This window comes from Oncorhynchus gorbuscha, linkage group LG17, assembly GCF_021184085.1.
Source record: "Oncorhynchus gorbuscha isolate QuinsamMale2020 ecotype Even-year linkage group LG17, OgorEven_v1.0, whole genome shotgun sequence".
In the NCBI taxonomy this organism is placed as follows: Eukaryota; Metazoa; Chordata; class Actinopteri; order Salmoniformes; family Salmonidae; genus Oncorhynchus; species Oncorhynchus gorbuscha.
Window position 1 is genome coordinate 51,429,185 of NC_060189.1, and position 22,366 is coordinate 51,451,550.

The 22,366-nt window shown below is 44.6% G+C and overlaps 1 protein-coding gene across 1 annotated transcript in view; it reads left to right on the forward strand.

Moving 5' to 3' along the window:
* Positions 1–22,366, forward strand: part of LOC124001628 (zinc finger protein 8-like) — a 43,062-nt gene that overhangs the window by 9,224 nt on the left and 11,472 nt on the right. Inside the window, exons 4-9 of the mRNA XM_046308595.1 lie at positions 1,186–1,350; positions 6,670–6,781; positions 7,017–7,962; positions 8,042–8,148; positions 16,609–16,718; positions 17,128–17,256. Coding sequence (XP_046164551.1) covers positions 1,186–1,350; positions 6,670–6,781; positions 7,017–7,962; positions 8,042–8,063 — 1,245 coding nt within the window. The 3' untranslated portion in view covers positions 8,064–8,148; positions 16,609–16,718; positions 17,128–17,256. The remainder of the gene's footprint in view (positions 1–1,185; positions 1,351–6,669; positions 6,782–7,016; positions 7,963–8,041; positions 8,149–16,608; positions 16,719–17,127; positions 17,257–22,366) is intronic.

The window sequence follows — 22,366 nt, forward strand, 5'->3', positions numbered from 1 at the left end:
GCTGGTCCGACCAATCTGATTCCACGCTTCAAGACTGCTTTGATCACGTGGATTGGGATATGTTCCGCATTGTGTCCAACAACAACATTGACGAATACGCTGAGCGAGTTCTTTAGAAAGTGCATCGGCGATGTTATACCCACAGCAACGATTAAAACATTCCCAAACCAGAAACCGTGGATTGATGGCAGCATTCGCACGAAACTGGAAGCGCGAACCACTGCTTTTAACCAGGGAAAGGTGACCGGAAACATGACCGAATACACCCTGTCGTCTATTATGCTAACAAACACCCTATATAGTCTATTACACTAACAAACACCCAATATAGTCTTACACTAACAAACACCCTGTCGTCTATTACGCTAACAAACACCCTGTAGTCTATTACACTAACAAACACCCTATATAGTCTATTACACTAACAAACACCCTATATAGTCTATTACACTAACAAACACCCTAATATATGCCATTTAGCAGACGTCATCAGCAGTTTATCCAAGAAGCTTCTCCAGCCCTCTTCCTGACTTACAGTCATGTGTTGCATACATTCTGCGTTATGGGTGGTCCCGGGAATCGAACCCACTACCCTGGCGTTACAAGCGCCATGCTCTACCAACTGAGCTACAGACTATTACGCTAACAAACACCCTATATAGTCTATTACACTAACAAACACTAACAAACACCCTAACAAACACCCTATATAGTCTATTACACTAACAAACACCTACTGATGGTGAATTTTGACTCATCATACCTGACTTATTTTTACCCACATCATATGTCCACCATGATGGGTTTAACAACAATGAAGTCATTCTGTAATTATAGTATAGGACTCAAACGTTAAACACTCCGGGCCATACTTGCAAAAATTAGAAAAGTTAAAGGTTAAGTTTAAGCGACCAGCTGATTAGCGTAGTAGGTTAGTGTAGGGATAAATTTGCAAGCTTATGTAATGGAAACAGCTGACATGTAGCCTTTGCTCACGTGCCACTATGTCAATGATTTGAATTGGCTGATGCTTAAACTTAACCTTGAACTTAAACCTGTTCTAATGTTCGTAAGTATGGTCTCCACTTGCTGAAAGTGTGTTTATTATACGTGTGTGCAACTGTGTGTGTGTACGTACCAGAGGGAGTGTATGTCAGTGTAATCTGTATCACCTGTCTCTTCCAGGAGGAGGAGGGTCCAGAGGTGCTGCTGGTGAAGGAGGAGGGGTGTGAGGAGGGTCTGGGGAACCCTGAGGAGGCCATAGTCATGGATGACAACCAGACTACACCTCCTCCTGAACCCACAGAGGAACCAGCTGAGCAGCATAGGACCACACACAGTCTCACTGAGGTTAGCCCACTGTGACCTACTGTCTGAATGGTATTAGGTCAGGGCCCGTATCCACATAGCTTCTCAGAGTAGGAGTGCTGATCTAGGATCAGTTTAGCCTTTTAGATCATAATAATAACAAATCAAATGTATTTATATAGCCCTTTGTACATCGGCTGATATCTCAAAGTGCTGTACAGAAACCCAGCCTAAAACCCCAAACAGCAAGCAATGCAGGTGTTGAAGAACGTTGGCTAGGAAAAACTCCCAAGAAAGGCCAGAACCTAGGAAGAAACCTAGAGAGGAACCAGGCTATGAGGGGTGGCCAGTCCTCTTCTGGCTGTGCCGGGTGGAGATTATAACAGAACATGGCCAAGATGTTCAAATGTTCATAAATGACCAGCATGGTCAAATAATAGGTCTGGGAAAGGTAGCACGTCCGGAGAACAGGTCAGGATTCCATAGCCACAGGCAGAACAGTTGAAACTGGAGCGGCAGCACAGCCAGGTGGACTGGGGACAGCAAGGAGTCATCATGCCAGGTAGTCTTGAGGCATGGTCCTAGGGGTCAGGTCCTCCAAGAGAGAAAGAAAGAGAGAGAGAATTAGAGAGCATACTTAAATTCACACAGGATACCGGATAAGATAGGAGAAGTACTCCAGATATAACAAACTGACCCTAGCCCCCCGACACATAAACTACTGCAGCATAAATACTGGAGGCTGAGACAGGAGGGGTCAGGACACACTGTGGCCCCATCCGATGATACCCCCGGACAGGGCCAAACAGGAAGGATATAACCCCACCCACTTTGCCAAAGCACAGCCCCCACACCACTAGAGGGATATCTTCAACCACCAACTTACCAACCTGAGACAAGGACGAGTATAGCCTACAAAGATCTCTGCCACGGCACAACCCAAGGGGGGGCGCCAAACCCAGACAGGAAGATCACATCAGTGACTCAACCCACTCAAGTGACGCACCCCTCCTCGGGACGGCATGAAAGAGCACCAGTAAGCCAGTGACTCAGCCCCTGTTATAGGGTTAGAGGCAGAGAATCCCAGTGGAAAGAGGGAAACCGGCCAGGAAGAGACAGCAAGGGCGGTTCGTTGCTCCAAATCAAATCAAATGTATTTATATTGCCCTTCTTACATCAGCTGATATCTCAAAGTGCTGTACAGAAACCCAGCCTAAAACCCCAAACAGCAAGCAATGCAGGTGTAGAAGCACAGTGGCTTGGAAAAACTCCCTAGAAAGGCCAAAACCTAGGAAGAAACCGAGAGAGGAACCAGGCTATGTGGGGTGGCCAGTCCTCTTCTGACTGTGCCAGGTGGAGATTATAACAGAACATGGCCAAGATGTTCAAATGTTCATAAATGACCAGCATGGTCCAATAATAATAAGGCAGAACAGTTGAAACTGGAGCAGCAGCACGGCCAGGTGGACTGGGGACAGCAAGGAGTCATAATGTCAGTTAGTCCTGAGGCATGGTCCTAGGGCTCAGGTCCTCCGAGAGAGAGAAAGAGAGAATTAGAGAGAGAGCACACTTAAATTCACAGAGGACACCGAATAGGACAGGAGATGTACTCCAGATATAACAAACTGACCCTAGCCCCTCAACACAAAGTACTGCAGCATAAATACTGGAGGCTGAGACAGGAGGGGTCAGGAGACACTCCAGAGCCTTTCCGTTCACCTTCACACTCCTGGGCCAGACTACACTCAATCATATGACCCACTGAAGAGATGAGTCTTCAGTAAAGACTTAAAGGTTGAGACCGAGTTTGCGTCTCTCACATGGGTAGGCAGACCATTCCATAAAAATGGAGCTCTATAGGAGAAAGCCCTGCCTCCAGCTGTTTGCTTAGAAATTCTAGGGACAATTAGGAGGCCTGCGTTCTGTGACCGTAGAGTACGTGTAGGTATATACGGCAGGACCAAATCAGAGAGATAGGTAGGAGCAAGCCCATGTAATGCTTTATAGGTTAGCAGGAAAACCTTGAAATCAGCCCTTGCCTTGACAGGAAGCCAGTGTAGGGAGGCTAGCACTGGAGTAATATTATCAAATTGTTTGGTTCTAGTCAGGATTCTAGCAGCCGTATTTAGCACTAACTGAAGTTTATTTTGTGCTTTATCCGGGTAGCCGGAAAGTAGTTTGGTACACATCCGGTGGATAGAGAGCCGTTTATGTCCAACATAGTAGGGCCAAGCACAGGAAGCAGCTCTTTCAGTAGTTTAGTTGGAATAGGGTCCAGTATGCAGCTTGAAGGTTTAAAGGCCATGATTATTTTCATCATTGTGTCAAATGATATACAGTGCCTTGCGAAAGTATTCGGCCCCCTTGAACTTTGCGATCTTTTGCCACATTTCAGGCTTCAAACATAAAGATATAAAACTATATTTTTTTTGTGAAGAATCAACAAGTGGGACACAATCATGAAGTGGAACAACATTTATTGGATATTTCAAACTTTTTTAACAAATCAAAAACTGAAAAATTGGGCGTGCAAAATTATTCAGCCCCCTTAAGTTAATACTTTGTAGCGCCACCTTTTGCTGCGATTACAGCTGTAAGTCACTTGGGGTATGTCTCTATCAGTTTTGCACATCGAGAGACTGACATTTTTTCCCATTCCTCCTTGCAAAACAGCTCGAGCTCAGTGAGGTTGGATGGAGAGCATTTGTGAACAGCAGTTTTCAGTTCTTTCCACAGATTCTCGATTGGATTCAGGTCTGGACTTTGACTTGGCCATTCTAACACCTGGATATGTTTATTTTTGAACCATTCCATTGTAGATTTTGCTTTATGTTTTGGATCATTGTCTTGTTGGAAGACAAATCTCCGTCCCAGTCTCAGGTCTTTTGCAGACTCCATCAGGTTTTCTTCCAGAATGGTCCTGTATTTGGCTCCATCCATCTTCCCATCAATTTTAACCATCTTCCCTGTCCCTGATGAAGAAAAGCAGGTCCAAACCATGATGCTGCCACCACCATGTTTGACAGTGGGGATGGTGTGTTCAGGGTGATGAGCTGTGTTGCTTTTACGCCAAACATAACGTTTTGCATTGTTGCCAAAAAGTTCAATTTTGGTTTCATCTGACCAGAGCACCTTCTTCCACATGTTTGGTGTGTCTCCCAGGTGGCTTGTGGCAAACTTTAAACGACACTTTTTATGGATATCTTTAAGAAATGGCTTTCTTCTTGCCACTCTTCCATAAAGGCCAGATTTGTGCAATATACGACTGATTGTTGTCCTATGGACAGAGTCTCCCACCTCAGCTGTAGATCTCTGCAGTTCATCCAGAGTTATCATGGGCCTCTTGGCTGCATCTCTGTTCAGTCTTCTCCTTGTATGAGCTGAAAGTTTAGAGGGACGGCCAGGTCTTGGTAGATTTGCAGTGGTCTGATACTCCTTCCATTTCAATATTATCGCTTGCACAGTGCTCCTTGGGATGTTTAAAGCTTGGGAAATCTTTTTGTATCCAAATCCGGCTTTAAACTTCTTCACAACAGTATCTCGGACCTGCCTGGTGTGTTCCTTGTTCTTCATGATGCTCTCTGCGCTTTTAATGGACCTCTGAGACTATCACAGTGCAGGTGCATTTATACGGAGACTTGATTACACACAGGTGGATTGCATTTATCATCATTAGTCATTTAGGTCAACATTGGATCATTCAGAGATCCTCACTGAACTTCTGGAGAGAGTTTGCTGCACTGAAAGTAAAGGGGCTGAATAATTTTGAACGCCCAATCTTTCAGTTTTTGATTTGTTAAAAAAGTTTGAAATATCCAATAAATGTCGTTCCACTTCATGATTGTGTCCCACTTGTTGTTGATTCTTCACAAAAAAATACAGTTTTATATCTTTATGTTTGAAGCCTGAAATGTGGCACAAGATTGCAAAGTTCAAGGGGGCAGAATACTTTCGCAAGGCACTGAAACACTTGAGTGTCTCTCTTGATCCTAGGTCCTGGCAGAGTTGTGCAGACTCAGGACAACTGATCTTTGAAGGAATACGCAGATTTAAAGAGGAGTCCGTAATTTGCTTTCGAATAATCATGATATTTTCCTCAAAGAACACTATGTAGACAGGTAGGGACCAGGGCCCGTAGTTATCCAACTGCCTGAAATTTCAGTTTTGCAAATTTGGTCCTAATTTTACACATAGGAGTAAGAGCTGGTTATCACCATTCCTATATCAAGGTGTATTTAAGAGCGCTCAAGGGATATCCTAACCAGTTAGAAGTTGCCAGAAGATGGCTGCATTGAGACAATGATAAGCACACACATTTGAGGATAAAAAAAAAAACATATGATAATGACAATCTAATCAAAAGATACCGGTTAGATAGAGATTTTATACTTTGTGACTGAACTTGTCCGTGATGCTATTTCTCTCCATCTACGGCTATTTCTCCATCTATGAAAAATACACTGTGTACAAAACATTAAGAACAGCTTCCCAATATTGAGTTTTGCCCTCAGAACAGCCTCAATTTGTCAGGGCATGGACTCAACAAGGTATCGAAAGTGTTCCTCAGGGATACTGACCCATCTTGACTCCAATGCTTCCATCAGTTGTGTCAAGTTGGCTGGATGTCCTTTTGGTGGAAGACCATACTTGATACACACAGTACCCCTTTTAAGTCACTTAAATATTTTGTCTTGCCCATTCACCCTCTGAATGGCACACATACACAATCCATGTCTCAAGGCTTTAAAATGTTTTTTTAAATTATTATTATTTTTTTTTAACATGTCTCCTCCCCTTCATCTGATTGAAGTGGATTTAACAAATGACATCAATAAGGGATCATAGCTTTCCCCTGGTCAGTCTGTCATGGAAAGGGCAAGTATTCATAATGTTTTGTGCACTCAATGTATGAATATTTATTAGCCTAGTGGTTGTTGTATTTAGGCATATCATGTGAATTAAACCTTGTGAAATCATTGTCAAAGGTGCTGGCCAACATGGGAATACTGTTGCATGTAGGTCTAGATTTTATATATATATATATATATATTTATTTATATAGAAATATATATATATAGAAATATCAATACATTATTTCAACAACTCTAAAGCAATTTCCTGTCTATGGCACCGGAACCACTGACTCGCTGCCCTTTTATATTATCAAGACACCTGCTGATAACTCTGGTTAGGAAATAACTGGTTAGGAAAGCTGATAACTCGCTTGCAATGTATCACGTCAACTAACATGCTTGCATAGTACTCGTGTCAATCCCTCATTGCCCAATCAGAAGATGCTCCATAGCAAGGTGCTGATATCAGATTTCTTGATCCAACATCCTCTCACTCTGTATCTCTTAGTCAGTAGACATGGAGGATGGGAAGCCTGATCTGTTGCTGGTCAAAGAGGAGACAATAGAAGATAGACGACAGAGTATTGATTTGCTGAGTGAACTTAAGATGGGGGAGCAAGGTAAGGGAGAAATACATATAGCCAACATACAGTAATAGATCTTCAATGGGAATAGTGATGCACCTGGCTATTATTTTATATTTTTCTTCATTCATTCATGAAATCAATACAACTTATGTTTACATACAAAAACACACATATTGTATGAACTTCTCCGGGTAATTGACAAAAAAAACTGCATATGTAGAATTCTCTGCCATGTTTGTAAAGTCTATTTTGTAACCTCTTCTTGCAGGTGGTTGGCTGGAGGCTGGTAGTGGAGACTGGGTGGCCATCTTGGATTCCCAGACTGGTGCAGCCAAGGACCCAGGGGACAACATCACTGACCAGTCCAGGACCAGAGGTGACATAGTGGAGGTCAGTGGATGGGACAGCGTCCTCAAGTCTGGAGTGGGGAACAACACCTTTAACCACAACCAGAAACAGACAGTCGAACACAAAACAACAACCAAATTTAGTCGCCATGACAACAGACTGGCTGAGACCAGGGCGAGGCGTAGATTTGGTCTGCAGGGACGGGGAGGTGTCCGTATGTGGCAGAAGAGGACAGACACAGACTCTGCTAGCGATGCTCCGTCCTGCTCCTATAGTTGTGATTCAGAGAGACTGATGGCATCTCAGCTTAACCCCCTAACAGGTGCTGCCTTCAGCCTGCCTTCTATAGGATCTATAAACTGCAACATGGACCCTGCAACAACACAGACTCTCCCTGGCCTTCATCCTCCTCACACTCTCCTAATGTTAAACCAGACCTCAGACAATGCCAGTGCCTCAACACAAAAAGGCTACACAAGCCCATTGACAAATGACAGTAGTAGAGACGCTATCAGCAGATCTGGTGGCAAAGAGAAGCGCTTCCCGTGTTCATTCTGTGGGAAAGCCTTCAGTTTCCCCAAACAGGTGGAGATCCACCAGAGGATGCATACAGGGGAGAAACCGTTCAGCTGTCATCTTTGCCGGGCCAGTTTCTCCCAATTGTCCAACCTGAAGAGGCACCAGAGGGTCCACACAGGGGAGAAGCCTTACAGCTGCCCCCAGTGTGAGAAGAGGTTCTCCCACCAGCACCATCTGAAGATACACCTGAAGGTCCACACGGGGGAAAGGCCTGTACGCACTGGGGAAAGAGTTTCTCGGAGAGGAGCTACCTCAGGATACACCAGGAGAAAATGCACACGGACAACGTATAGTGTATAGTGAGTGATACAGAATTTGTCACTTAAATAAAAGTCGAAAACAAATAAAGTATGTCTTCTCTTTCAGGGTCCCGTCTAATGCCTGGTGACTGGGTACATACAAGGCCTGGGCCTAGCCTTCCTCAGTTACCCCACCAATACAGACAGGGTCAGGATGGGCATTCACCACAAGAGGTACCTAGCCTATAACACAGCAAGCACACAATGCCAACAACACCCAAACAATGACTAGAGGTCAAGGAGGGAGCTCAAAGACTAACCACCTGAGCGTGGCTCCTGCTTCTACCTCCTCTGATGTCATTGGGTCACATCATGGGAGGTCGAGCCTTAGGACGGACACCGACAAGCCGTATGCCTGCCCCACGTGTGTAAAGCACTTTGCTGAGGTGAACCATGTGAGGAAGCACCAGACCGTTCACACTAAGGATAAGCCCTTCAAGTGCAAACTGAGTAACATTATCAGACATAGGAGTGTCCACAATGGGGAGAAATCGTAGCAGTTTGTCTTCAGATGTACACAGAGGATATCTGGGAACCATTCTTTAGCTGACATACAGTGGGGCAAAAAAGTATTTAGTCAGCCACCAATTGTGTATGTTCTCCCACTTAAAAAGATGAGAGAGGCCTGTAATTTTCATCATAGGTACGCTTCAACTATGACAGACAAAATGGAGAGAAAAAAATCCAGAAAATCACATCGTAGGATTTTTAAAGAATTATTAGCAAATTATGGTGGAAAATAAGTATTTGGTCACCTACAAACAAGCAAGATTTCTGGCTCTCACAGACCTGTAACTTCTTCTTTAAGAGGCTCCTCTGTCCTCCACTCGTTAACTGTATTAATGGCACCTGTTTGAACTTGTTATCAGTATAAAAGACACCTGTCCACAACCTCAAACAGTCACACTCCAAACTCCACTATGGCCAAAACCAAAGAGCTGTCAAAGCACACCAGAAACAAAATTGTAGACCTGCACCAGGCTGGGAAGACTGAATCTGCAATAGGTAAGCAGCTTGGTTTGAAGAAATCAACTGCGGGAGCAATTATTAGGAAATGGAAGACATACAAGACCACTGATAATCTCCCTTGATCTGGAGCTCCACGCAAGATTTCACCCCGTGGGTGAAAATGATCACAAGAACGGTGAGCAAAAATCCCAGAACCACACGGGGGGACCTAGTGAATGACCTGCAGAGAGCTGGGACCAAAGTAACAAAGCCTACCATCAGTAACACACTACGCCGCCAGGGACTCTAATCCTGCAGTGCCAGACGTGTCCCCCTGCTTAAGCCAGTACATGTCCAGGCCCGTCTGAAGTTTGCTAGAGAGCATTTAGATGATCCAGAAGAAGATTGGGAGAATGTCATATGGTCAGGTGACTCCAAAATATAACTTTTTGGTAAAAACTCAACTCGTCGTGTTTGGAGGGCAAAGAATGCTGAGTTTCATCCAAAGAACACCATACCTACTGTGAAGCATGGGGGTGGAAACATCATGCTTTGGGGCTGTTTTTCTGCAAAGGGACCAGGACGACTGATCCTTGTAAAGGAAAGAATGAATGGGGCCATGTATCGTGAGATTTTGAGTGAAACCTCCTTCCATCTGCAAGGGCATTGAAGATGAAACGTGACTGGGTCTTTCAGCATGAAAATGATCCCAAACACACCGTCCGGACAACGAAAGAGTGGCTTCGTAAGAAGCATTAAGGTCCTGGAGTGGCCTAGCCAGTCTCCAGATCTCAACCCCATAGAAAATCTTTTGAGGGAGTTGAAAGTTCATGTTGCCCAGCAACAGCCCCAAAACATCACTGCTCTAGAGGAGATCTGCATGGAGGAATGGGCCAAAATAGCAGCAACAGTCTGTGAAAACCTTGTGAAGACTTACAGAAATCATTTGACCTCTGTCATTGCCAACAAAGCGTATGTAACAAAGTATTGAGATACACTTTTGTTATTGACCAAATACTTATTTTCCACCATAATTTGCAAATAAATTCATTAAAAATTCTACAATGTAATTTTCTGGATTTTTTTTCTCATTTTGTCTGTCATAGTTGAAGTGTACCTATGATAAACTACAGGCCTCATCTTTTTAAGTGGGAGAACTTGCACAATTGGTGGCTGACTAAATATTTTTTGCCCCACTGTATTATAGTTATCATGTGAAGTTTCTTTGGATAAGAGGGTAATTAACAAGGTTTTATGAATTATGTAGTTAACTTGTCATTTAAAATAGGCTTGTGTACCTGTTTTTAGAGAGACTAGGCTAGAATAAAGGACAGTTTAATATTGACCTTACTGAGGTGATGTAGATGGATTAAAGTAATTATTATTTTCTACTCCATTCTTGCTAAACAAGTGAAAGATACTGATCATAGGAGATTTGATGTGTAATGTAATAAGCAGTACCTTATTTCAAAGAACAGTGTCAATAACTTGTTCATTTAATTACACCCTTTGAGCTATGACGCCAACCAATAAGATACTTTCTCTTCAGTGTAAACAGAAGTGGGTGCGGCTAGGCGACAAGGTGGAAGCGGATGTGGAACTTGAATCGGATGGCGGTTGAAAAAAGGATGAGTGGATTTTTGTCCAAAAGAATGGGAAAAGGAGAAAAAATTGTGGAAAATGTCTAGTTCTAATCATATCCCATTTTATCTGATATTCCTGCTTTTTTTGGAAAAACAAATGTAGGCCTATGCCAGACTTGGTGAATCCGTTTCCATGTAGTGTGTTTCTGCTGATCACAAAAGGCGTGTCTCAACCAAATTTATTAATATAATGTGTCTTGCATTGATGTGCCACCTGTCAAAATGAGTCATTTTTGGAGTCTTGGAAGAATTCGACATTGCTCTACTGAGGAATGAATCGTGTGGTAAATGACATGACGGAGAAGAGTTTGTCTGTCCTTGTTTTTTTTATGTGGAGTGTCTCCCAAACCAAGTACAGCTGTGATATGTGTGCTATCCTGTGAGATCCTTTATATACAGACTAATTAATAAACTGATGGAGAAGCTACTCATGACAAAAGGTTACATTTAAAAAAAAATAGAATCACTTCCTGAATTGCAGTAGCGGTGCGTGGGTAAAATCAACAGGGAAGCCAATCTAGGGGGAAAATGCCATATTACATCCTCTGTGTTGTGATAATTGTGTACTCTAAGAAAACCAATGGTCCAAACCTAATTTCTCTATCGTAATCTTTTTAAAAGTTATTGGAGCTTTTGCCCTTGTAAAATGGCCAAGATTAGGGTGACTAAATCAATGGAGGCCAGAGAAAAAAAAAGCTAAAAATATCTTGAAAATAGCATTGTGTCAGCTAGGCTGGATGCTATGAAGAATTGTGACAAACTGACAGGCTCACCTATTGAATTCTTTCTTTTAGAATCCAAAGGACTGAATTTCTTTCTTTTCAAATCCGAAGGACATAAAACAATATAGAGTTAAGATAGATATCAATTTTGAGACATTCTCATTTTAGTAAACGCTTTTCACAATAAATTCAGCTTGTCATGTTAATTCCTCAAAAGTCACTGCAAGAAGCGGCACTGCTGTCAACAGAGCGTGCTGTTTATTATTGGACGTTTTACGTTTCCGAAATGTACATTTGTTATTTATTTTATTTCATCTTTATTTAACCAGGTAGACCAGCTGAGAAAAAGTTCTCATTTACAACTGCGACCTGGCCAAAATAAAGCAATGCAGTGCGACAAAAAACACAGAGTTACACATGGAATAAACAAACATACAGTCAATAACACAATAGAAAAATATGGATACAGTGTGTGCAAATGAAGTAAGGAGGTAAGGCAATAAATAGGCCAATAGTGGCAAAGTAATTACAATTTAGCAATTTACACTGGAGTGATAAGTGTGCAGATGAGGATGTGCAAGTAGAAATACTGGTGTGCAAAAGAGCAGAAAAACTAATATGGGGATGAGGTAGGTAGTTGGTTGGATGGGCTATTTACAGATGGGATGTGTACAGCTGCAGCGATCGGTAAGCTGCTTTGACAGCTGATGCTTAAAGTTAGTGAGGAAGATACAGTTTAAGTCTGAAGTTTACATACACTTCAGTTGGAGTCATTAAAACTTGTTTTTCAACCACTCCACAAATTTCTTGTTATTATCAAACTATAGTTTTGGCAAGTCTGTTAGGACATCTAGTTTGTACATGACACAAGTAATTTTTCCTACAATTGTTTACAGACAGATTATTTCACTTATAATTCACATTAACAATTCCAGTGGGTCAGAAGTTTACATACACTGAGTTGACTGTGCCTTTAAAAAGCTTGGAAAATTCCAGAAAATTATGTCATGGCTTTAGAAGCTTCTGATAGGCTAATTGACATAATTTGAGTCAATTGGAGGTGTGCCTGTGGATGTATTTCAAGGCCTACCTTCAAACTCAGTGTCTCTTTGCTTGACATCATAGGAAAATCTAAAGAAATCAGCCAAGACCTCAGAAAAATAATTTTAGACCTCCACAAGTCTGGTTCATCCTTGGGAGCAATTTCCAAACGACTGAAGGTACCACGTTCATCTGTACAAACAATAGTCAGCAGGTGTAAACACCATGGGACCACGCAGCGTTCATACCACTCAGGAAGGAGACGCGTCCTGTCTCCTAGAGATGAACATATTTTGGTGCGAAAAGTGCAAATCAATCCCAGAACAGCAAAGGACCTTGTGAAAATTCTGGAGGAAACAGTTACAAAAGTATATCCACAGTAAAACAAATCCTATATTATTTTATTTACCTTTATTCAACAAGGCAAGTCAGTTTAGAACAAATTATTATTTTCAATGACGGCCTGGGAACAGTGGGTTAACTGCCTTGTTCAGGGGCAGAACAACAGATGTTTTACCTTGTCAGCTCAGGGATTCGATCTTGCAACAAAAATAGAACTGTTAGGCCATAATGACCATCGTTATCTTAGGAGGAAAAAGGGGGAGGCTTGCAAGGCGAAGAACAGCATCCCAACCGTGAAGCACAGAGGTGGCAGCATCAAATCAAAATCAAATCAATTTATTTGTCACATACACATGGTTAGCAGATGTTAGTGCGAGTGTAGCGAAATGCTTGTGCTTCTAGTTCCGACAATGCAGTAATAACCAACAAGTAATCTAGCTAACAATTCCAAGACTACTACCTTATAGACACAAGTGTAAGGGGATAAAGAATATGTACATAAAGATATATGAATGAGTGATGGTACAGAGCGGCATAGGCAAGATACAGTAGATGGTATTGAGTGCAGTATATACATATGAGATGAGTATGTAAACAGAGTGGCATAGTTAAAGTGGCTAGTGATACATGTATTACATAAGGATGCAGTAGATGATAGAGTACAGTATATACGTACATATGAGATGAATAATGTAGGGTATCTAAACATTATATTAAGTAGCATTGTTTAAAGTGGCTAGTGATATATTTTACATCAATTCCCATTATTAAAAGTGGCTGGAGTTGAGTCAGTGTGTTGGCAGCAGCCACTCAATGTTAGTGGTGGCTGTTTAACAGTTTGATGGCCTTTAGATAGAAGCTGTTTTTCAGTCTCTCGGTCCCAGCTTTGATGCACCTGTACTGACCTCGCCTTCTGGATGATAGCGGGGTGAACAGGCAGTGGCTCGGGTGGTTGTTGTCCTTGATGATCTTTATGGCCTTCCTGTGACATTGGGTGGTGTAGGTGTCCTGGAGGGCAGGTAGTTTGCCCCCGGTGATGCGTTGTGCAGACCCCACTACCCTCTGGAGAGCCTTACGGTTGTGGGCGGAGCAGTTGCCGTACCAGGCGGTGATACAGCCCGACAGGATGCTCTCGATTGTGCATCTGTAGAAGTTTGTGAGTGCTTTTGGTGACAAGCCGAATTTCATGTTTTGGGGGTGCTTTGCTGTACGAGGGACTGGTGCACTTCACAAAATAGATGGCATCATGAGGATGGAAAATTGTGGATATATTGAAGCAACATTGCAAGACATCAGTCAGGAAATTAAAGCTTAGTCGCAAATGGGTCTTCCAAATGGACAATGACCCCAAGCATACTTCCAAAGTTGTGGAAAAACGGCTTAAGGACAACAAAGTCAAGGTATTGGAGTGGCTATCATTAAGAGTGGCTATCATTAAGCCCTGAACTCAACCCTATAGGAAATTTGTGGGTAGAACTGAAAAAGTGTGTGCCGAGCAAGGAGGCCTTCAAACCTGACTCAGTTACACCAGGAGGACAGAGCTGAGTGTATGTAAACTTCTGACCCACTGGGAATGTGATGAAAGAAAGAAAATATTAAATAAATCACTCTAATATTATTCTGACATTTCACATTCTTAAAATGAAGTGGTGATCCTAACTGACCTAAGACAGGACATTTTTTACTAGGATTAAATGTCAGGAATTGTGAAAAACTGAGTTTAAATGTACTTGGCTAAGGTGTATGTAAATTTCTGACTTCAGCTGTAAAATCCACAGAAGATGACTGAACAAGGAGAGATCACTAGAAACCAACTAGGTTTCCCCTTGTATCTATGGATGAATTGTTAAAGTAGAGAACACACAAAATACGTCTCTGACTTCAGTGATTTTTGCCATTTGCTCCAGTCATTGGCAGCAGAGAACTGGAAGGAAAGGTGTCCAAAGTAGGTGTTGGCTTTGGGGATGACCAGTGAAATATACCTGCTGGAGCCCGTGCTGTGCGTGGGTGCTGCTATACCTAGCAAAGACTTATAGATGACCTGGAGCCAGTGGGTTTGGCGACAAATATGTAGCGAGGACCAGCCAACGAGAACATACAGGTCGCTGTGGTGGGTAGTATATGGGGCTTTGGTGACAAAACGGATGGACTGCATCCAATTTTCTGAGTAGAGTGTTGAAGGCTAATTTGTAAATGACATCGCCTAAGTAAAGGATCGGTAAGATCGTCCGTTTTACGAGGGTAAGTTTGGCAGCATGAGTTGAAGGAGGCTTATGTAGCGAAATAGGAAGCTGATTCTAGATTTCATTTTGGATTGGAGATGCTTAATGTGAGTCTGGAAGGAGAGTTTACAGTCTAGCCAGACACCTAGGTATTTATAGTTGTCCACATATTCTAAGTCAGAACCGTCCAGAGTAGTGATGCTAGTCAGGCGGACGGGTGCAGGCAGTGATCGGGCGAAGAGCATGTTTTTAGTTTTACTTGCATTTAAGAGCAGTTGGAGGCCACGGAAGGAGTGTTGTATGGCGTTGAACCTCGTTTGGAGGTTTGTTAACACAGTGTCCAAAGAAGAGGTGGATCAAAGAATCACTCACAGTAAGAGCGACATCATTGATCTATTCAGAGAAAAGAATCGGCCCGAGAATTGAACCCTGACACTGTCAGAGGTCCGGACAACAGGCCCTTCGATTTGACACACTGAACTCTATCTGAGAAGTAGTTAGTGAACCAGATGAGGCAGTCATTAGAGAAACCAAGGCTGTTGAGTCTGCCGATAAGAATACGGTGCTTGACAGAGTCGAAGGCCATGGCCAGGTCAATGAAGACGGCTGCACAGTATTGTCTTTTATTGATGGCGGATATAATGATATGTTACAGACCCCACTGAGCGAGATAGAACAAGAATAATCAGATTTGTCTTGGTAAATTTTATAACATAAGTGAAATTTCATCACGTCAGTGCGTTTAGTGGGTGGACACCCTATAATATGCTAACTCCAGGCTGTAGCCATATGTACAACAATGTATTATTGTGGATTCTGTCACCATGGGCCTTCAGATGCTTCAAGGAAGCTAAAGGTAATTTGACACAAATATTGATTTTGCATTTACTATCCCTTTAAAACCTCCCAGTTTGAACACACCCAGTAGGTGGCAACAATACACCATTTTTGTGTAGTCCGTCGATAAAACCTCAAAGAAGACGACGTAAACAGAAGTAAGCCGTGACCAAAAACTATTTCCACGTTTGCGTTTTTGTTGTCATTCAGACGTTTATTAATACCCTGCAACTCAAAATATGACTCATTTAACTGCATAGCATCACAAACTTACCCCAGGTATTATTTAATTCGCTTTGGAGACAGGACTTGGTTGATAGATGTTATCTAGGTAACGCTAACTAGCTAGTAGCTAAAGTTACCTAACAATGGCTATGGTTTTTCACACTCAAATAGCCTCCATTATGGAGGTTCTAGCGAATGCAGCCGTGGCAGAGATCTGTAAACTCGTAGACGACGACTATGCAGTGTTTCGTTTGGAAATAACTCAAAGCCAGAAAGAAAACAGGGCATTGCGGAGGAAACTACAACTACTGGAACTGAAGAAGGTTGCACGGGAGCGCGCAGAAAGGACAATGCGAGAGCGTGTCATCGCCAGTCGTTTCAGTAGTGTCAAGATCCTCGACCGATACAGAGGAATTGCAAGAGGTACATTTTGCATGAGACTGCGTGGCCTGTCGCCCCCTTACCCTCTACATATGTAACTTTGTGTTAACCACATATGTTTAACCAGAATTGGGTCTTGGTTAGTTTTTGGATAGTATGAAATAGCCTAATTCCCCTGATTACTTGCAATATAGCGTTGAACATTGACAGTAGCTAACCTAATCACCTCTTTTCCCCCAATCACTCTCTTGGGTGAATTACACCTCACTGGAGGCCACATGAGCTTTGTGAAGCCAGCAGGACACAATACATGGAGCGATGACCAACCAATCACTGTTGATGAGGGGAGTGGAACCTCAACCCAGCAAGTTATCATCATAGAGGTTAGTGTAATAGTATTAAATCAAAATTACAGTACATTTCAGAAAGCTCCCATCAGCTATTCACTTGCTTACATGTACATCCTCATTTATCTACCATAAGGGAGCTTGTGTGACTTCTCTATGACATTGTTACCCAATTCTACTCCCGAGTGGCACAGCGGTATAAGGCACTGCATCTCAGTGCAAGAAGTGTTATTACAGTCCCTGGTTCGAATCCAGGCTGAATGACATCCGGCCATGATTGGGAGTCTCATAGGGCGGCGCACAATTGGCCCAGCGTCACCCGGGTTTGGCCGGGGTAGGCCATCATTGTAAATAAGAATTTGTACTATGACTTGCCTACCTAAATAAAGGTTAAATAAATAAAAAAATTAAACCGTCAACCCCCCCCCCCCCCTTCTTGTGTCAGTCTGCAGGTCCTGGGGTCAAGCTGGAGAGATCTGAAGGAGAGCACATCCAGGCTGGAGTGCCCCCTGTAGCCACGGAGGACCCCACCACCGCCCCAGCGGCGCCAAAGACCCGACGCAGCATCACGAAGGTCGGTGGAACGCTGAATGCCGTCCTCAAGTCAGGGATCGACACCAAGAATTTAATGGGTCAGGGGCGACTGGGCTGTCCCGCTCTCCACTCAGAATATTTACTTGATGGTAACCCGAGCCCGAGGATGGATCTGTCCCATCAGGACTTAGGAGACACGTTACAGATTGGCAATGATCCGTCTTGTTCATACACTACAGAGATGATACATGGTGACATGCCTGTCGGCTTAGATACGCAGACTAATCCAATGAGAGGGGACTGGAACCAGCACAGTAGTAGTGTATACTCTGAAGGGTCCCTAGATAAGAAAGGGGAGGTTATAGTCATAGATGAGGTGACTGTGAAAGTGGAGGGTGACTCTCCTCTGACATGGAATGCAGATGAGACTCGCTTTGGAGAAGGACACTCACAGGGCAACACCAATGACTTCTTAGACTACAGAAAAAGCTTAGAGACCAATCTAACTGTCGCAACCCACTCCCCTTTACACACGCTCAGGGATTGCGACCCACTGTCCACGCCGATGGCATCTTCCGATTCACAATACCTTTTCGATCAGGTATTGAACTCAAAGGATCAAAGGGCCAAAGCACAGGGAGGGGGAGCCACATCAGGAAATAGTAAAGAGAAACGGTTCCTCTGCATGTTCTGTAACAAAGGCTTCAGCAGCTCCCAGAAGGTGGAGATCCACCAGAGGGTCCACACAGGGGAGAAACCATTCAGCTGTACCCAGTGTCATATGCGCTTCACCCAGGCTGGTGACCTGAAGAGGCACCAGAGAGTCCACACAGGGGTAAAACCCTTCAGCTGTACCCAGTGTCACATGAGCTTTGCCCAGGCTGGCAACCTGAAGAGGCACCAGAGGGTCCACACAGGGGAGAAAACAACAACCCCCTAGTGTGAGAAGAGGTTCTCCCACCAACACCAACTGAACATGCACTTATAAGTCCATACGGGAGAAAGGCCGTTCGCCTGTACGCGCTACGAGAAGGGGTTCTCAGAGGATACACCAGCAGAAAAAAAACATTCCACGGATTGACCTAGAAATTAACCATTCCACACAATAGTTTCTGACATTTAGATCAAACCCTGCATTAAAGACAAAGATTAATGTTAATTGGTGTCAGCAGAAAAGATCCACAGATGCATTTGGAATAAAGAGAGTAGCAAATTTCAGTGTTGAATATTCCTGGGTAGAATATTGAATCAAGACAGACGTGTGATATCTAAGCATGAAAGGTCTGTTTCATAGTGTTTGCACTGTGTAGGATATATGATGTTCAAGTACAGAATATTTTTCCCACAATATTTTTAATGAGTAAATGAATGCAGTTTATGAAGGTCATTCAGATTTTTAGTTGATGTGCATGTGTGGATTTTATATGGTGTATTTAAAAAGGGTTTGTTTAATAAACACAAAATGGGACTTTTCATTTATTGAGACTCTTTAGTATACATCACATCTGATCTCACCATATTCTTAAAACACCAGGCAGCGCTTTATAACCAATACACATGTATAAAAAAAGAAAAGGCCATTCCAGCAAACTGGACGCACTTGAATGGACGTTTTTACATGGTCCTTTGTTTCGCCGGAATTTGACTCGGCTACGGTTAAGATGTTCCATTACCCAAAACATAATTAAATCCTGTGCCCAAAACAGAATAAAATTCTGCACCCAGGAGGCAGATGAGTTATCCTGCCCTGCAAAGCCATGAGGCTGTTGTCACCACCCACAACACACGGACGAAGCCATTGAGTCCCAGAAGAAGATGAGCTGCGAGGTCTTACACACCTCTCTCATCACACAGTCAACCATTGGTCAGGTAGTGACCTCCCTCACCAACTGGGAGCTGCTGAGGGACTACGAGGACCTGCCCTGTAAAAGAGAAGAGATCAGGAGGGCATACTCTAGGGAACATTTTTTATATCATTTTCTTAGGTTGGGGAGAAACGAACTCGATATACATAAAAATGACAAATCTAAACTGTAGAAATTATAATGGACTTACATTTACAGTGCATTCAAAGAGTATTCAGAACCCTTGACTTTTTCTGCATTTTGTTACATTTACATTACATTTAAGTCATTTAGCAGACGCTCTTATCCAGAGCGACTTACAAATTGGTGCATTCACCTTATGACATCCAGTGGAACAGTCACTTTACAATAGTGCATCTAATCTTAAAGGGGGGTGAGAGGGATTACTCATCCTATCCTAGGTATTCCTTAAAGAGGTGGGGTTTCAGGTGTCTCCGGAAGGTGGTGATTGACTCCGCTGTCCTGGCGTCGTGAGGGAGTTTGTTCCACCATTGGGGGGCCAGCGCAGCGAACAGTTTTGACTGGGCTGAGCGGGAGCTGTACTTCCTCAGTGGTAGGGAGGCGAGCAGGCCAGAGGTGGATGAACGCAGTGCCCTTGTTTGGGTGTAGGGCCTGATCAGAGCCTGGAGGTACTGAGGTACCGTTCCCCTCACAGCTCCGTAGGCAAGCACCATGGTCTTGTAGCGGATGCGAGCTTCAACTGGAAGCCAGTGGAGAGAACGGAGGAGCGGGGTGACGTGAGAGAACTTGGGAAGGTTGAACACCAGACGGGCTGCGGCGTTCTGGATGAGTTGAAGGGGTTTAATGGCACAGGCAGGGAGCCCAGCCAACAGCGAGTTGCAGTAATCCAGACGGGAGATGACAAGTGCCTGGATTAGAACCTGCGCCGCTTCCTGTATGAGGCAGGGTCGTACTCTGCGGATGTTGTAGAGCATGAACCTACAGGAACGGGCCACCGCCTTGATGTTGGTTGAGAACGACAGGGTGTTGTCCAGGATCACGCCAAGGTTCTTGGCGCTCTGGGAGGAGGACACAATGGAGTTGTCAACCGTGATGGCGAGATCATGGAACGGGCAGTCCTTCCCCGGGAGGAAGAGCAGCTCCGTCTTGCCGAGGTTCAGCTTGAGGTGGTGATCCGTCATCCACACTGATATGTCTGCCAGACATGCAGAGATGCGATTCGCCACCTGGTCGTCAGAAGGGGGAAAGGAGAAGATTAATTGTGTGTCGTCTGCATAGCAATGATAGGAGAGACCATGTGAGGTTATGACAGAGCCAAGTGACTTGGTGTATAGCGAGAATAGGAGAGGGCCAAGAACAGAGCCCTGGGGGACACCAGTGGTGAGAGCGCGTGGTGAGGAGACAGATTCTCGCCACGCCACCTGGTAGGAGCGGCCTGTCAGGTAGGACGCAATCCAAGCGTGGGCCGCGCCGGAAATGCCCAACTCGGAGAGGGTGGAGAGGAGGATCTGATGGTTCACAGTATCGAAGGCAGCCGATAGATCTAGAAGGATGAGAGCAGAGGAGAGAGAGTTAGCTTTAGCCGTGCGGAGCGCCTCCGTGATACAGAGGAGAGCAGTCTCAGTTGAATGACTAGTCTTGAAACCTGACTGATTTGGATCAAGAAGGTCATTCAGAGAGAGATAGCGGGAGAGCTGGCCAAGGACGGCACGTTCAAGAGTTTTGGAGAGAAAAGAAAGAAGGGATACTGGTCTGTAATTGTTGACATCGGAGGGATCGAGTGTAGGTTTTTTCAGAAGGGGTGCAACTCTCGCTCTCTTGAAGACGGAAGGGACGTAGCCAGCGGTCAGGGATGAGTTGATGAGCGAGGTGAGGTAAGGGAGAAGGTCTCCGGAAATGGTCTGGAGAAGAGAGGAGGGGATAGGGTCAAGCGGGCAGGTTGTTGGGCGGCCGGCCGTCACAAGACGCGAGATTTCATCTGGAGAGAGAGGGGAGAAAGAGGTCAGAGCACAGGGTAGGGCAGTGTGAGCAGAACCAGCGGTGTCGTTTGACTTAGCAAACGAGGATCGGATGTCGTCGACCTTCTTTTCAAAATGGTTGACGAAGTCATCTGCAGAGAGGGAGGAGGGGGGAGGGGGAGGAGGATTCAGGAGGGAGGAGAAGGTGGCAAAGAGCTTCCTAGGGTTAGAGGCAGATGCTTGGAATTTAGCGTGGTAGAAAGTGGCTTTAGCAGCAGAGACAGAGGAGGAAAATGTAGAGAGGAGGGAGTGAAAGGATGCCAGGTCCGCAGGGAGGCGAGTTTTCCTCCATTTCCGCTCGGCTGCCCGGAGCCCTGTTCTGTGAGCTCGCAATGAGTCATCGAGCCACGGAGCGGGAGGGGAGGACCGAGCCGGCCTGGAGGATAGGGGACATAGAGAGTCAAAGGATGCAGAGAGGGAGGAGAGGAGGGTTGAGGAGGCAGAATCAGGAGATAGGTTGGAGAAGGTTTGAGCGGAGGGAAGAGATGATAGGATGGAAGAGGAGAGAGTAGCGGGAGAGAGAGAGCGAAGGTTGGGACGGCGCGATACCATCCGAGTAGGGGCAGTGTGGGAGGTGTTGGATGAGAGCGAGAGGGAAAAGGATACAAGGTAGTGGTCGGAGACTTGGAGGGGAGTTGCAATGAGGTTAGTGGAAGAACAGCATCTAGTAAAGATGAGGTCGAGCGTATTGCCTGCCTTGTGAGTAGGGGGAAGGTGAGAGGGTGAGGTCAAAAGAGGAGAGGAGTGGAAAGAAGGAGGCAGAGAGGAAAGAGTCAAAGGTAGACGTGGGGAGGTTAAAGTCGCCCAGAACTGTGAGAGGTGAGCCGTCCTCAGGAAAGGAGCTTATCAAGGCATCAAGCTCATTGATGAACTCTCCGAGGGAACCTGGAGGGCGATAAATGATAAGGATGTTAAGCTTGAAAGGGCTGGTAACTGTGATAGCATGGAATTCAAAGGAGGCGATAGACAGATGGGTAAGGGAAGAAAGAGAGAATGACCACTTGGGAGAGATGAGGATCCCGGTGCCACCACCCCGCTGACCAGAAGCTCTCGGGGTGTGCGAGAACACGTGGGCGGACGAAGAGAGAGCAGTAGGAGTAGCAGTGTTGTCTGTGGTGATCCATGTTTCCGTCAGTGCCAAGAAGTCGAGGGACTGGAGGGAGGCATAGGCTGAGATGAACTCTGCCTTGTTGACCGCAGATTGGCAGTTCCAGAGGCTACCGGAGACCTGGAACTCCATGTGGGTCGTGCGCGCTGGGACCACCAGAGTAGGGTGGCCGCGGCCACGCGGTGTGGAGCGTTTGTA